Genomic DNA, 16,295 nt, shown 5'->3' on the forward strand with positions numbered 1-16,295 from the left:
AGGTTTCCATGAACTATTTATATAAACTAATAAATCTACTCTTAAGCGCCTTCTTACTGTTTAAGCCTGCTTAGTTAAGTTGATTCAAACTAACTTCTGATATACTTCTGAGTAAACACACAAAGGATAAAGGTTTTTTTCTATCCAGTGTACGTAAAAGTGAACACAGCTTATTTATTCGTATTTATTTAGTTATGTATTCTCAGTAAATTAAAAAAGGACTAGAGATCAGGTTGTGACTTGTGTGCTTAGTATTGTGCAAGTCTTATTCCCATAAATATTGGCAACTGATTTTTCAAGTCCACAGCCTATTATTTCATGATATTTGCAATATATTACAAAATTGTAAAGTTTGAGTGTGATTTTGGATGATAAGTAACATAAAAATCTATGCTAGAATAAAATTGCTAGAAGAGCAATTTTTTATTTTGTTTTGTTCAGTAAAGTGAAATGTGGAAAGCACAAATTGTATTTTTGTTCAGAAGGTCCAGTTTTAATAGCCATTTCTCTTATCCCATGGCCTCTTTGAATCGTGCTGGCAACAGCTGCCTCAGAGGGCCAGCACATCCAGTAAAAAATTCAGAATACTTGCACAGTCGCTTCTTCTTAAATTATTGTTTAAAATAAGATACCGCCTTGTCTACAGATTGGATCATTAGGTTTCCTTATGTGTTGCAATACATGGATATGTGGATCCCTTCTTTCCTTTGTTTTCTTTGCTGCTGAATTTTTAATTGTATATGTTCTATCAAATTCCTTTTTCTCTCCCAGTCAAAAATTGGATGGAGAAGAAATGTCACTCGACTACTGGTTTTTTCCACGGATGCTGGCTTCCATTTTGCTGGAGACGGGAAACTTGGAGGAATTGTTTTACCAAATGATGGACGATGTCATTTAGAAAATAATATGTACACAATGAGCCATTACTATGTAAGTATGTTTGGTAGAATTCAAAAGAGACAATAAAAAAAGCTAAGAAGGAAACACAAAGACCAGAACACATCCTGTCCAGCAAGCAACACCCAGATAAGCAGGGATTAACACCAGGCAAACAGTCAAGCAGAAAATAATGCCCTAATCAAGGAACTACCAAGGAGAAAACCACACCCCACCAACTCTGGCAAGGCAAGCTACTGTATATAAACAGGGAGCAAACCCCACCCTCCCTCTCACTGATCATGTTACCTAGTTGGGTAATGAAACATCTGCAAGCAAACAACCAAGCTCAGAGAGCACCAAGGACTCCGCAGTTCAACCCTGAGCTGCATATACGCTCTTCTATCGTTTCTTCCCTGCATTTTTAAAAAAAAAGGAGTGGAGAGTGATGGTCACCACCATTATGACCCCTCCTCTTCCCTCCACTTTGGTTTATAGCAATGAGATTCTTTCTGTGAATTCATGAGAATTTGTGCTTATATTAGGAGGTGAAGTAATGTTGTTCTGCTTTGGTAAATTGCTTTGTAGATTTGACTGTTCATCAGAGTTGGTAGATAAATCCAGTTCAAAAAGCATCAGAAATATATTTTATTTTTGCAGACATTGTATAATCTGAATGTTACAAGATTTCTTTAAAATGCTGGGGTGATGGGAGAATAACTATAATTCTTACAGAAAAACACTTTTTATCTGCATATGTTTTTAAAAATAAAAGTATCATGTATAGAGAATGCATTGTCCGTTATACTCAAATATGTATTGAATACTTTGTCTCATGAACCTAAATTTCATTTTTCAGGATTATCCCTCCATTGCTCATCTTGTTCAGAAGCTAAGTGACAATAATATTCAGATAATATTTGCAGTTACAGAGGAATTTCAGCCAGTGTACAAGGTAATGATCAAATGATATATGTTTCTGTAGCTTAAAGAAACTCTTAGATCCCTGTTTAAACCCCTAGTAAAAAGCCCCAGGTAGTATAAAGCCCTAGGTAGGAAAGTGAAGGAGCTTGGGGTCAAGTAGTGTTTCCATCCATCTTTTCTATGATAGAATCTTTTGGAGGATTCTCAGGATGTGATAGAAACCTTTCCTGTTCTTCCCAGAGTTGTTCTAGTAATTTAAGAATCCCACTTCTAATACCAAGCATCTGCCATTCGTCTCTGCCTGATGAGAATGTTTCCTGTGAGAAACAAAACTATGCTTTGCACTGGCATGAAGCATTTCTCAGTGGATATACAAACAGCCAGTAGGAAGACATGGCTGAATTTAGGCTATTGCATTCCACGCTGATGGAAGGATGAGAAGGAAATGGAGTATCCTGGAAGTCACAACTGATTAAGATGATCCTGTCAAGAAAGATTTGGATTCCTAGACAATGGTTTGCATCACTTGTGTGAGGGACTGTTAGGCAAGGATGAACTGCACTTTGCAAAGAGAAGGGAAAGTGTCTTTGCAAAAAGTCATGTGATACTTCATACATTACTTGACACTAAAGTTTAGTAAGACTTTAAGCTAAATTGGGAGAGGGAGGGAGACTGAGGCACAGACGTAAGTAGAGGAATGCTGATTATTAGAAATGTGGCTGCACATGATAATGGAGAAAATAGAAGACAGGAAAGAGCAATTGGAAAACTTCATCACATAGTGGGGAGACCAGTAAATGGTGGTATCCCTAGCATCCGTGTATGTTGGTTAAAATGGTAACAAGTGTGGTAATTAAAATATTTTCATTCCTTGTCTGTAAAGGAGTTGAAGAATTTGATTCCTAAGTCTGCAGTGGGAATGCTGTCTTCAAACTCCAGTAATGTGATTCAGCTGATTATTGATGCTTATAATGTAAGTCCACCTAAATGGATAATTCTTGTTTTAATTCAGTATGATTTTTTAATGAAGAGGAAACCTGCATTTTCATTCCCATTGACTTCAGAATTGCCATCAGGTACAACAGACTACGTTAAATTAAATTGTATATTAAATCCACATATATTTTTAGTTTCCAGTTTGAAGGCAAAGTGCTTTATTTAACACTAAGTTGCTGCTGAATCCCATAATTATAATAAATTGGAACAGTTATTTTATAACACAGACAGTCATTTAAATTGAATGTACATATTTCTAGAAAATATCTGCTTGCTATCTGATTTCTGTGCTGTTGAATATTCTTTTGCTTTCAACAAACATTGCCTTCACTTTAGTTGCATTTCTATCCTTCCAATGCAAATTGTTATGCAAGTGTAATAGAACCATAAAATGTATGAGTTGGAAGGGGCCATGTATGTCATCTAATTCAGTTACCTGTTCAGCAAAGGAATCCTCTAAACTAGTGCTTCTCAATCTTGGCAACTTCAAGATGTGTGGACTTCAACTCCCAGAATTCCCCAGCCAGCCTTGCTTGGGAGTTGAAGTCCACACATCTTAAAGATGCCAAGGTTGAGAAACACTACTCTAAACTCTCCCAGCAGTCCCTGAATGAAAAGTCTAGGGAGGGCTCCACCCATTTAAGTCGGGACTGTTGCACTGTTTAACAGCTCGTATTGTCCTGCCAGTCAGCCAGAATTTCCTTTCTTTCAACCCATTGATCCTCAACTTCCCTGACTCTCAACAGAACAAGACTTGCCCCTTCATGCATGTGACAGCCTTTTAGGTATTTGTAGATCACTGTCTCAGCTGCTTTCTTTTGTCTTTTGATGTGCAGAAATAGAAATACATTTCTTTCAGTCCTTTTTTAAGCTAAACATGCCTAGTTCCCTTAACCATTCTTTGTAGGACTTAAGAAGTTGAGATCATAGCCTTTACACTGCTCTGCAGGAAACTATTTAAGAATGAAAGAAAATGGAGTTTTTTCCCTCCAGAATAGTTTTCATTTTATTTAAATTTTATTTATTTTTTATATAAAGGAAGTTGATATACATTTTATTTATATATGCATGTGTGTTTCTGGAGAGATGAAAGGGTTGTGAAGACTTAGCAGAAGTAATAAGTGATCCATCTCTGATTCAGGTTTCTAAAACATTGACTGTATGACTGTATTGTAGTATTAATTAAAAGGTTCCTTTATGGAAGCCAAGATCTATAGATAATAGTTCCCTTGAGAGAATCCAGTTTGGTGTAGTGGTTAAGGCACCATGCTAGAAACTGGGAAACTGAGTTCTAGTCCCATCTTAAGCACAAAGCCAGCTGGGTGACCTTGGGCCAGTCGCACACACACACACAGCCTGAGGAGGATGGAGGTAATGGCAAACCACTTCCGAAATCTTGCCAAGAAAAGGCAGTCACCAGGAGTCACTGACTTGAAGGTGTGCGTGCACACACACACACAAAATAGTTTCCTTGAAAGAGCTTTGTTAAAATGTCTTTTGCAGGAGTTGCACATTCATTTAGATTCTGTTGATATAACTAAATGTTCAACTTCTATTTTAGTCGTTGTCTTCAGAAGTTATTTTGGAAAACAACAAACTACCTAAGGAGATAGCAATAGAATATAAATCTTTCTGTAAGAATGGAGTGAATGGAACAGGAGATGAAGGAAGAAAATGCTCCAACATTTCAATTGGAGATGAGGTAAGGTTTGGTGTGCAGGAGTCATGAGGGACTTCTTATGTACCCATTGTCACATTATAGCATTGTCCTATATAAACTTAGTACTTGTTTCTTTTAATCAGTTTGAACAAATTGCCTTTTTATTGTTTACATCATCTATTGACAGGTTAGGTTTGAGATTAAAATAACAGCTAACCAGTGTCCAGAAAAAGGGCAAAATGAAACAATTAAAATCAAGCCGCTTGGTTTCACCGAAGAAGTAGAAATTAATCTGGAGTTCATTTGCGAATGTGATTGCCATAATGAAGGAATTGATGACAGCCCTCTGTGCCATTTTGGAAATGGAACATTTGAGTGTGGTGCTTGCAGGTATATAAATAGTACTTTATTGTGTTTTCATGAAAGAAATCTGTAACTTTAGTCTCTTACATAAGTTTATATCCCCAAGTTCTGAAAAGGCCAGCTTATTAGGCAGCCAGCTGAGGTGATCAGAAGGCTAAAAGAGATCCCTAAAAGAACAACTCTGTGCCTTTAAGCCTAGAATGAAGGGAGAGGAAGGCCAGCTATGATAGCTATGTAGAAAATGTGGGCAGAGATAATTTTTCTTATCTCACCTTGGGGTCATTTTTTGAAAGTAAATGTGAGATTCAAGACTAATTATAAATGAACATGTTTTTTAGACAACACATAGTTAATCTATGGAATTTGATATATTTGTGGTTGCCACCAATTTGTTGGCACCGGTCTTGATGGCAGCATATCATCTCTTGAATTCTAGACAGCTGTTGGGGAACCACAGTGGAAGGGGGCGATCGCCCTCCTGTCCAGCCTTGTCCAGCTCCCCAGTGCCACTCTTTGGCCGCGATAAAGTGCATCATGCTGGGCTAAATACATTTTTAGCCAGATCCAGCCAGTCTCTTGTCTTCCTTTTCTGTTTAAGAGAGCATAAAGGAAGGAAACCGGCTGCTTGATTTCTATTCCTAACAATGATCCATTTTCCCTTTTAGGTGCAAACCTGGGCGTATTGGAAAGCATTGCGAATGCAGCATGGAAGAAGTAAATAGTGAAGACATGTCAGGCACCTGTAGGCAGGCTAACAGCTCTGAAATATGTAGCAACAATGGTGACTGTATTTGCGGACAGTGCGTGTGCAGAAAGCGAGAGAATCCAAATGAAATCTATTCTGGCCCCTACTGCCAGTGCGATAACTTCAATTGTGATCGATCCGATGGTTTAATTTGTGGAGGTAATGAAGTCCTCTTCTGTCAAGGGAGCTTTAGAAGCAGGACAAGAGCTTGAAACTAGTATGATAAAGTAGAATTTAGTGAACGAGAGAAACAGGGATCAGATTAGGAATAACATCTCTGACACAGTTCCATTTCTTTAATTGATTGAAAATGTTCAGAAAATGGAATCAAAATAAAGCTCTTATATCTAGCCGTGGTACACAGAAGATGACTTAGGGATAAAGTGATCCCTTATAATAAGCCCAGAAATAAAAGGGTCTGTTAAAGAAGAAAACCTTTGCATGCTGTCCCATGTACATCTTGTTGAGGATAATTTCATGTGCAGTACAGTATGTACCTATGTTTTGTTGTACAGTACAGTATAGAGCAGTGTTTCTCAAGCTTGGCAACTTTAAGATGAGTGGGCTTCAACTCCCAGAATTCCCCAGCCAGCATAGAGCTGCCAAGGTTGAGAAACACTGGTATAGAGTGATATAATTTGGCAGAGAAAACTGAGCACCACTGACATGCAAATTTCAAATAATATCGAAGTAGCCAGATGTTGCATGCTTTGTTTATCAGAACCTTTTATCATCCATGTTTCTTGCTTTGGAATCTCTTTAATTAGTAAAAAGGAGAACTATTTCTCTAAAAATAAACAGGCTTAGTTGTGATCTTCCTGCATGCTTTCTTGAGACATCAGAACTGGGTTTTAGTTCTGTGCAAATGCAATGAGGCATTTTATTCACGAGAGAAATACCCTTCTGAATCTGCCATCAAAAGTAGCCCTGCGGCCTGAAGGCTCAGTGCAGTGCCCTTAATCCCACCCAAGGACTTCTAATCTTTTGCCCTCTGCAGACACAACCCAGATAATTTCAGGAGGGCCTCAAAACAGCCATGCAAAGTCTTCCAGCTGTGGCCACTTCGTGGCTTCAAGTAGCAGCTCCTCAGGATAGCTTTGATCATAAAGTATCTTACCAAATCCAGCCCCACTTGACAGAAATTGAAAAGAAAGTGTGAAGGTGTGGTGGATTTCAGCAGTGCCACTGGTTCTCAGGAAGGAGGGAGAACATTTCAAGAAGTGGGAAAAGATAAGAGGAAACATAGTCCAGGGGGCAGTTGTGGGAAAACCGAGAGGTTCAGAATAGCCCCGCGCTAGAGCTTTCCCAGGTTATTTCCCCTTAGGTTAAGTAGAGTAGCTTTAGTCTGGCAAGATTCGGTCTACGTGGTGTTAGCAAATAAAGAACTGAAGTTTGGCTGGACTGATTCTTTTTTGTTCTTGGGCTGGGCCCGACAGAAGTTTGTAATATGTATATTTTTTATGTTGAAACTAAGATAAAATATCCTTTTTTTTTCTGGTTTTAAATGTAGGACATGGTGAATGTAAATGTCGTGAATGTGAATGCTGGGCAAATTACTCTGGCTCTGCTTGTGAGTGCCCCCTGGATACAACTCAATGTGAAGCTGCAAATGGGCAGATCTGCAATGGCAGAGGAATATGTGAATGTGGGATATGCAACTGTACCGATTCCAAATTTCAGGGACCAACATGTGAGCTATGTCAGACTTGTCTTGGCGTCTGTGCAGAGCACAAGTAAGATTCTTGATTTTATAGTAAAAATAACTGGTTCCTATGAGATTGCAAACTGCTGCAGGAGGTATTTTTTCAGTGCCATTCTAGAATTCAGTTATCCAGAAATTAAATCTGAGAGTAATCCCCATAACAGAAATAAAGGTCTCCTGTTAGTGGAGGCTAGAACCTCACAGGTTCTACTAGAGGCACTTCCATGCAGAAGATAACCATCCTCCTGGTTATGGTCTGGGGAAGGGAGGGGTGAGCATATTTGTGTTAAAGTAGCATTAGATTGCCATCTCATCAGAAAGAAAATTTGCTGGAGTAGTACATCACCAGAATAAAAGTATTGCTCAGGCACTATATGAATGTCTTAGATTCAAAGCCGTTTGTTTTCCCCAAAGTGAAGTGGGGCCCGGTGCTGCAACAGTCATTCATTCATTCATTCATTTTCTATCCTGCCTTTGTTGGTTTGTTTTCTATCCTGCCATTTATTTATTTATTTATTTATTTTCTATCCCGCCTTTATTATTTTTATAAATAACTCAAGACAGCTAACATACCCAATACTCCCTTCTCCTATTTTCCCCCCAACCCTGTGAGGTAAGTCAGTTGGGCTGAGAGAGGGTGACTGGCCCAAGGAAAAGTTCCAAAATACAATCCTTGGGAACAATGGCAAATGGATCTGTGCCCCCTCCCTCCAAAAATCCTGTGCAGCATAAGCTGGTAGATTTTGAGGAGAACTCTCTACACGTCTCTCTCTCCCCACCCCCCTTTCCTTTCAAATGTTGCTTTAATTAGTAGTCTTACAGGCTAAAAATGTACTTAGGCTAATGTCTATTGAGTGCAGGATTGTATGGTAATATTGATACCAGTTTGTTTCAGAATCTTCTTTAAGAGATGATGTGGTCAAGGCCAAAAGGAAAAACGCATAATGTTTAAATAACCTGAGATTTAAGCCTTTATTTAACTTTATGGTTGCCCCTTTTGTCAAACCTTCCTAATGAAATGGGTATTATTCTAGTACTGTTATACTAACTTGTGGTTTGTCTGCTTTGCAAATAGAGATTGTGTCCAGTGCAAAGCCTTTAACAAAGGAGAAAAGAAAGAACGGTGTGAAAAGGAATGTTCACACTTTACTTTGGAGTTGGTAGACCGCAGAGAAAAGTTGCCACAGCCTGGACAATATGATGCACTGACTCACTGCAAGGAGAAGGATATTGATGACTGTTGGTTTTATTTTACATACTCTGTTGATTCAAACAACAAGGCCATTGTCCATGTGGTGAAGACACCCGGTATGTTTTGCTCTTCAGATACAGTTTTGATACAGGTTTTTTTAGGGATTTCTTGAGCACAATTCCATTTATCTATCCCCATTTTTAATCTAATAATATCCAGAATTTCACTTATCTGTGTTGTTACCATCCTCCCTAAAAATGACACATTTAAAATGAAACTCTTAGCAATTAATCTTTATTAAAAATCAAGAGAATATGTTTGCTCCTTATTTATAGAAGTTTTTGCCTTTTTGAGCACCCACAGAAGGCATAGATGTTGTGTTCAACCAAAGGACTTTTGGAGGTATTAGTGACAGTAGCCTATTTGTGGCTATTGTGGCTGCAAGATGGACAGGCCACTTCCTTCATTGGTTCCTTCAACCAACTATATTGATTATAGTAAACAAAGTTTTTTTTTTATGCCTGATTGTCCAGTTCTCACTCAACAGTTAATCCATGCAGGTACTTTTAAATTGGAAACAACCCAAAGTATTGGTGAACCTGATCAAAATCCCACCTTGGTCTTTACACATTCCTCAGATCAGATTAGATCAGATCACTCTGATATCCTCAGATACCAGATTTCATTCTATCAAGTGGTATTGCTATAGATTGTTATGGCACAGTTAACTTACTATACCAAAAGCTAAGCTTTGGTATGGTTTTATTCTTGTATCAAAACTGCACTTAGACAACCTGAAGCTGTGGTGCATCTATTTGTCCTGTGTGCATGCCACATCTCTAGAAAAGAATTTCTCTTGCTTTCATTTATGCAAATACCAGTTGGGCAGCATATATTGTAATTGAATGAATGAATGAATATCTAAGAACAGCAGAAATTATTCAGGTGTTTGAGTTGCTATTTCATGTTCCCACTGTGTTAATATTATGCTTCATTTATTTTGTTTGCTAGAATGTCCAACTGGTCCTGACATAATTCCAATTGTTGCTGGTGTGGTAGCTGGAATTGTTCTTATTGGTCTAGCTTTATTGCTGATTTGGAAGTTACTTATGATCATTCATGATAGAAGAGAGTTTGCAAAATTTGAGAAAGAAAAGATGAATGCAAAATGGGATACCGTGAGTCATTACATTAATTACCTTCATTGGGCATACATGTCTGGAGATAATTTGCATGCTTCGGAGATTTCAGGCATCAGTTTATAAAAATGTACAGCGTATGTTAGCCAGACTTGCTTTCTGTGTATTTCCAGCTCATTTCAAGTTGAAGTATTATCTCATGGATAGTTCTTTAATTCTCTTAAAAGTGTTAATTTTTTAAAATAATTAACACCTAGATTTCTAGTTGTAGGCCACAATATTTTGTTCTCTTTGAGGATATTAGTAGGATTCTATTCATTTGAAAGTCATTGAATACCACTATGAATCTTAAAGGAACTAACAGTTTTATGTCAATACAGCATGACTTTTCTTTAGAATGTTCTCTCTCGTATTCCACATTGATGATTTTTCTACCTTCAGCAAGAAAATCCAATATACAAGAGTCCTATTAATAATTTCAAGAATCCAAACTATGGACGTAAAGCTGGTCTCTAAGTTTCCGTTCGTATTTTCTATTTCTTTCTCTCTGCACGTGCTTTTCTTCAGACTCGCTGAATGCAACTTTAATTAACCATTGCTTGGTTCCTAACAGATTTTTATAACTGTTGTGTTATATTCTGAATTAAGTAATAGAATTTAGAGAGCCAGTTTAGTGTAGTTACACTTCTGGGCTGTGGCCCTTTTCCAGTCTTAGGGCTTGGCAAATGTTGAAATTGGATACTCTCCAAATCTGGTAAAATAAACTGGGCAAGATGTAGCTAAATTTAAAATAGTTTAAATTGTTAATGGAAGAATAACTTATTTAGTGCACTGTCACTGAAATTGCTTCTTTTAGCTGGCTAGTTAAGTTGCTTGAGAATGCTGGTAGTGTTTGCATGCACTGTCCCCAAATGGCTGTTGTGACAATGGCCACTAACTAAACACATGTTTTAGAGAGAAAAGCATCAATGCCAGGAGATGGAGTACAAGGCAGGTATCAGTCTTAGCCCCAACATAAAAAATAATTCCTTTTGAAGCCCGCTTTCTGTTCCAGCTGGACACAAAGGCAGTGTGATGAGGTAGAAAAAGTTAAGTTGAACTTCGTTGTTAATGTATATAAAACATGCATACTTAAATTGTTGCACGTTTGGCCTGCCCTCGTTGCTTTCTGTCCCTCCATCCCGACCCCTCATTCAGTGCCAGGATATGTGACCTTCTTTAACTACCCTCTCCTTCTCAGTTATATCAGGATGTGGGGCATAAAGCCCCTGCAGCCTTTGCATTGATGAGTGCACTTTTAAACAACCAGAATATTAGTAGTGTAGGTAAATATCCTGCATTCTTGACATAAATGTCCTCCTTTTCTTCTTTTTTATCCTTGCTTCTTTTAGAATATCACCATTACATCTCTTGTTATTTGACATTGTTTTTTTTTTTACTTTACAACTGAACAATCTGGTGCTATATGAATCTGCTTATATGACTGTAAGTGATAGTCCTGAAAAAAAGACAAACACTTTCCCTACTGCAGCCCATAATGGGAGTCCATAATTCTTGGATGCAATAACTTTTGAAGTCTGGTAACCACTTGAACATTATGCATTTCAAGATAGAGAATTTGTTCGTTGCAAATCATTTTGCCATTTCAACATCTGTGTAATCTGGAACACATTCATCCATGCTTAAACAACTTGATTATACAGGGTTTGTGTGTGAGTCGCAAGTCCTCTCTTCTGTTTGCTGTTTGTGAGCTTTGTTCCTCAATATTGAAGGATGGATTTGCTGTGTTCACATTGAGACTAATTTTGTGGCTGATCTTAGTTAGATCATTAAATATTTGTGAGTAATAAAGGAGCAATCGGTCTGTGAGTTTTCCTGATACAGAAATGTCAGTGTAAGTTTTGCACTGCCAAAAATGTATCCAGAGTTTCTGATTTAATGATGTATACACTGGAGGGAATATAGAATCAATAGAGGCATGTAAACACTTCAAATATTCGTTCCTAAAATTGTTTGTTTTAATATTTATTTATTTCAATTTATATGGCCACCCATCTCATCATCATGAATTAAAGTGTTGTAGTCAAAGTCCTATCAATAGAATATTTGCAGTTCCTTTCCTTTAGCCCCCTTGCATATTCTAAAGAATAATTTGTGATAGGCATGATGCTTAGTAAAAATTAAAAGCGCTAGATAACGTATAGTATTTCCACTACCACCCCCAAAAAAACATTTACTTGCTTGTTTTAATCCTGTGGTCCTTTGCAGGAGCTGTGGGGTCCTATGTGTACATGGATCTCTAGATTGGCTTGACAATATGTGAAAATACCTTTTCAGTAACTTGTCAGATTTTTATTCTATAATCTTTTTTTTTCTTTCTTCTAGGGTGAAAATCCTATATACAAGAGTGCAGTGACGACTGTAGTGAATCCTAAGTATGAGGGGAAATGAAAACTGCTTTATAACTTTACAGCACTGTGTGTAATGTACCAGTTTTGTACTCATAGTAACCTAGCTTTGGGCAATACTAGTTCCTTACTTACACAATTGTTTCCTATGCAATTTTTTTATGTACAGTATTTTTGTTTTTGAATTTTTTTTTGTTTTTGCAAATAAACAAAGGACTGATAGAAAACTTGAGATTGCATATCCTATTCAGCTAAGATCATAGCTTACTCAATTAAGGTGCTTTTTTTATTCTACCCTGTCTTTTGTATGGAATGAAACAATAAACAAACAATTTGCCTATGCATTAAGTATTAAAATTAGAACAGTTTTTAGCCTTATAAGTATATCAAGGTTTGGCTTGCACAAGTAGTACAAGCCAAATACTAATAAACTATACAAAATTTACTTTAGCTTGTGAATAATGTGAGACTTAACTTTCAACTTTCTGTATTCAGTAATGTAGAAATCATAATGTAATTTTATTTGCAAATTTCATATGTGCATATACATTTTAAATTGTCACAAGGTCTGTATAAGAATAAAAAGAAAAAATAGATCCAAAATAAGAGCTTTAATATTCTTAAAACAGGGATGGTGATAATATTAAGAACCCCCTTTTATAAATTCAAGTTCTGGTTGTAGTACTGACAACTACACTGCCAAGACCCCCTTTTAAATCAGCTGCCCTAATCTGGTGCCACCCAGAGGTCTTGGACTTAAAAAAAATAAATCATACTTGAAGTTGAAAGTCCCACACATACAGGGCACTGAGTTGGAGAAAGCTCTTGTTAGCGACTCAGTTCCTTCGGTTTCTTTTTAAATTTCTTGCTTGGTTTAAAGCCTGGTGCTTTAGCAACTTTAATGTATTTGGTTTCATTTTGTGTAAGATAATTGTCAAGCCAGTTTATTTTTGCAATCTTGGTTGTAATTTATCTTTATCCTATAGCTAAGATTGCATGACTCTGGGTCAGGAAATACTGTGGCATGTATATTTGCTGCTGGCCGTTCTGTTAACTGTTCAATACTAGCCACATTAAGTGCCTTTTATTTTAACAAATGTTCACTTTTTACAATGTTACCAAGGAAACTATTTATTAAATTTAAAAAATCTTTTAAAAAACCTTACTGGTATTTCTTTGTCTGTTGTATGTGTTGGTAAAGCTGAACATTCTTAAAATGTATTAGAGCAAGGCTATTCCTTGGGTAAGAATTTGGTATCTCCCCAGCAGAACTGGATTTAGGGGAGTGTTGTGGGCCTTTTAGGGTCAGCAAACCAGCAGAAAAGGACAAAGAACTGAACTGCCACCAGACAGACTGAGTGAGGATTGGTGAAACCTGCCAGATTGGCCTTGAGAGAAGGAATGGGGGGGATGGATATGAACAGTGTCATGCCTTTGTGAGGGTCTGTGCACTCTTCTCCCCACCCTTGTGTGGGAATACTTTCAGGTGAGAGCTGGGAGTATCTCCAAGGGATGTACTAAGTTAATGGACAGTGGTACTAGAGTGCGAGATTTTAACTATTTCTGTTTTCTTGGGGTGAAAGAATAGTTCTGAGGGAAGTTCAGAATCCCAGCTCTAGAAAAGACTCCATCCATCAGGCAGGTTTATGAATACTTATTTAGTGCCAGGGAAAAGAAAGTGTTTGGAAGCCTGCCATTGGAAACCTGAAAGTAAATATAACAGGAAATTGTGGAAAGATTTTGATTTTTCTGAACAGTTTAGCTAGAACTTAAAGATAGTAAGACATGTTTCAACTTCTATAGGACTGTGAAAAGATCTGGAGCTCAGCATTTATAATTAGTGTTTCCTACCCTCATCCCGCCCCATACATCCTATGAAACTATTATAGATTCTAACTTTTGGTGCATAGCAGGAAATCTTATTTTGAGTTTAACATGGTCTGCTCTTACTATTTAGGAAGATTTTGCTAGATAGCTTCAACAATACCACCCTTGCTTGTAGCACTGAAATCTCAAATAAGTTTTCCTCTGTAGGACCAACTAGGAAAATACATACCTTACTGTTCCTTTGTTATGTATAGACCAACTTAATGCATTTAATATGTTAACCAGGATTCTATTTCAATCAACTATCTACATTGCATTAGAATCATGAGTAGATTTTGTCTTTGGGAGGATGAGGACAGTCCTAGATCCAAAGAATCGTCCATGTATTTGCTTTGTACCCAGTTATTTCACATTTCCCACTGAGAAATGCTTTTGCAAGTTAGAAGGAACTACAATGAATGCATTTTCTATTATTCTCAATATTCATCCACATCATCATGATTTCCGAGTCATCATCATCATCATAAGCCCATCTAATTTTTCTGGACTTGCTATTATGATCTCTGTTTCAAACAAGACAAGGAAGATCTTTACTTTTCTTATAAGACAACATTTGCTAGCTACTTAATTATGGTGCAGAGCAAATGAAGAGAGCTTGGAAATTCTATAAGGAAATAAATTATATTATGGCTTAACATGAAGATGTACTCAATTGTATTAGCTGGTTCCATGTCAATTTTAAACATCTGGTTGGTTAGGACCAAAGATCTGTTTTTTAAATAACTGAATCCCAGACAGTTCCATCAACCATTCCACACACCCTGGGAAAAAAAAAAAATTCAGAGAGGCACAAATGTACTTTTATCAAATGTAGTAAAAGTTATTACTCTTACTTGAGTTCTGGTAGTTCAGCTTTCTTTTATTTTAACTGCCATTCCAATGCAGATTACAGTTTTCACAGGTCTCAAAACAGATTCATCAAGTATGTCTTAATTTTTCCTTATCACAATTCAGCAAAGTTGAATGTTATAAGTTAGCTGCAGACAGTACTGAATTAATCCAAAAAAAGACTAAAATTAGATCAGTTGTTTCTTAGATTTTGCCATATACCTGGAGAAGTTCCAAGTTTTCTCTGAGGATGGTATCCCTTTCCAGAAATAGCGATTGAATCCTAAAATTCAAACATAAGTATTCTGTGTAGACTATTTAAATAATGCACGTATATAAAACACATTTCAGATTATTAGTTGAAAATACTATTCTGTCCATTTCCTTTAGCAATTGCAAGCTTGGTTAGTCTGACCACTAATTAATTAATTTAAAAACTTCAAATGCATGCTATACTGTAGCTTAATACCAGAAAACATTTTTTTATTTTGCTTGAAAAAGATCCCAAGTTCACCTCCAGCACCTCCAGTTTAGCAGGCTCAGCAAATGCTGCTTCATATAACCAGATGTTCTTAGCATGAAAACTATTTGGAAGGAACCTGGTGTGGTAGGGACCAGTGGCTTACTTAAATAAAAACCATTTCCAAAAGTAAGTCAAAGAAAGCATGACAAGAACAGCTTGAAAATACTTTTGGTGAAAAATGAAACAGTGGAAGTCTAGCAAATAGGTTCATAACATGGCACCTGTCTCTTTTATTTGCCATTTATCTGTTCTTGTGGCCCTGTCATTATCAACTCTGCTAGGTAGACCAGACCAGAAATCAGCTCCAAAGGAAAACTAGAACTCTACTTTATTGAGATAAATAACAATTATTGTGCTTTACCTCCCCTTTCTCTAATATCCCAGTGAGTCAGGGAGGAGTCTGCTTGAGTTGCTTTCAAATACTCTCTTGCTTCCCAGAACTCAAAAGAATGTTTCAGCCCTTTTTCTTATGTAACGCCTCTTGCGTATTTCTGTCAGGGACATCTTCTCCCATACACTCTACAGTCATGAAAACAGAATAAAGGGGCAAGGGGGCTGTTCTGAGTATGCAGAATTTCCTACAACACTTGAAACTCTTTGAATTTGTTCTAATGGACCATGGAACATGAGTTATTTTGTATTTTGTTCCTTTGGAATGTAGCCAACTTGAAAAGTTTTGTACTGCTTAAACGGTAAAACATTTTCCATTTTACACACGGCTGTAATGATAAGCACCACTACTTCCAATCCATTTTGAAGTCCATTGTTCCTAAACAGACTCCCTTTGTTTGAACATGGTTAAATGTGGAGTTTAGCTTTTAATTAGTGAATTACTCTTTGCAACTAGTGATGGGCATTATTAAAGTCAACTTATCTCTTTTCCTGGAAGAAAGCACAATTCTGTGGGTCCTAGGCATCATTGGTTTGTGTTTATCAATTTAGAAAAAAGAAATATTCATGAAATAGCATGTCAGACATTGAAACTTTAAAGGTGATTTAAAGGTGTAATAGATTCCTCAGATTCTGATTTCGAGGTAACCAGCAGACCTGAT

General features: G+C 37.0%; 2 protein-coding genes across 2 annotated transcripts in view; one reads left to right on the top strand and one right to left on the bottom strand.

The window, feature by feature from the left end:
- The window catches only part of ITGB1 (integrin subunit beta 1), a 30,602-nt gene extending 17,438 nt beyond the window's left edge, over positions 1-13,164 (top strand). The window contains exons 7-16 of the mRNA XM_063303450.1: positions 772-930; positions 1,736-1,831; positions 2,684-2,773; positions 4,358-4,498; positions 4,644-4,846; positions 5,485-5,723; positions 7,075-7,297; positions 8,342-8,574; positions 9,470-9,636; positions 11,983-13,164. Of these exons, the coding sequence (XP_063159520.1) occupies positions 772-930; positions 1,736-1,831; positions 2,684-2,773; positions 4,358-4,498; positions 4,644-4,846; positions 5,485-5,723; positions 7,075-7,297; positions 8,342-8,574; positions 9,470-9,636; positions 11,983-12,048 (1,617 nt within the window). The 3' untranslated portion in view covers positions 12,049-13,164. The remainder of the gene's footprint in view (positions 1-771; positions 931-1,735; positions 1,832-2,683; positions 2,774-4,357; positions 4,499-4,643; positions 4,847-5,484; positions 5,724-7,074; positions 7,298-8,341; positions 8,575-9,469; positions 9,637-11,982) is intronic.
- A 1,566-nt stretch (positions 13,165-14,730) lies between these two features.
- LOC134496145 (nuclear anchorage protein 1-like) overlaps positions 14,731-16,295 on the bottom strand; it is a 63,339-nt gene continuing 61,774 nt past the window's right edge. The window contains exon 23 of the mRNA XM_063301901.1: positions 14,731-15,003. Coding sequence (XP_063157971.1) covers positions 14,914-15,003 — 90 coding nt within the window. The 3' untranslated portion in view covers positions 14,731-14,913. The remainder of the gene's footprint in view (positions 15,004-16,295) is intronic.

Source organism: Candoia aspera, chromosome 4 (genome assembly GCF_035149785.1).
Source record: "Candoia aspera isolate rCanAsp1 chromosome 4, rCanAsp1.hap2, whole genome shotgun sequence".
NCBI classification, from domain to species: domain Eukaryota; kingdom Metazoa; phylum Chordata; class Lepidosauria; order Squamata; family Boidae; genus Candoia; species Candoia aspera.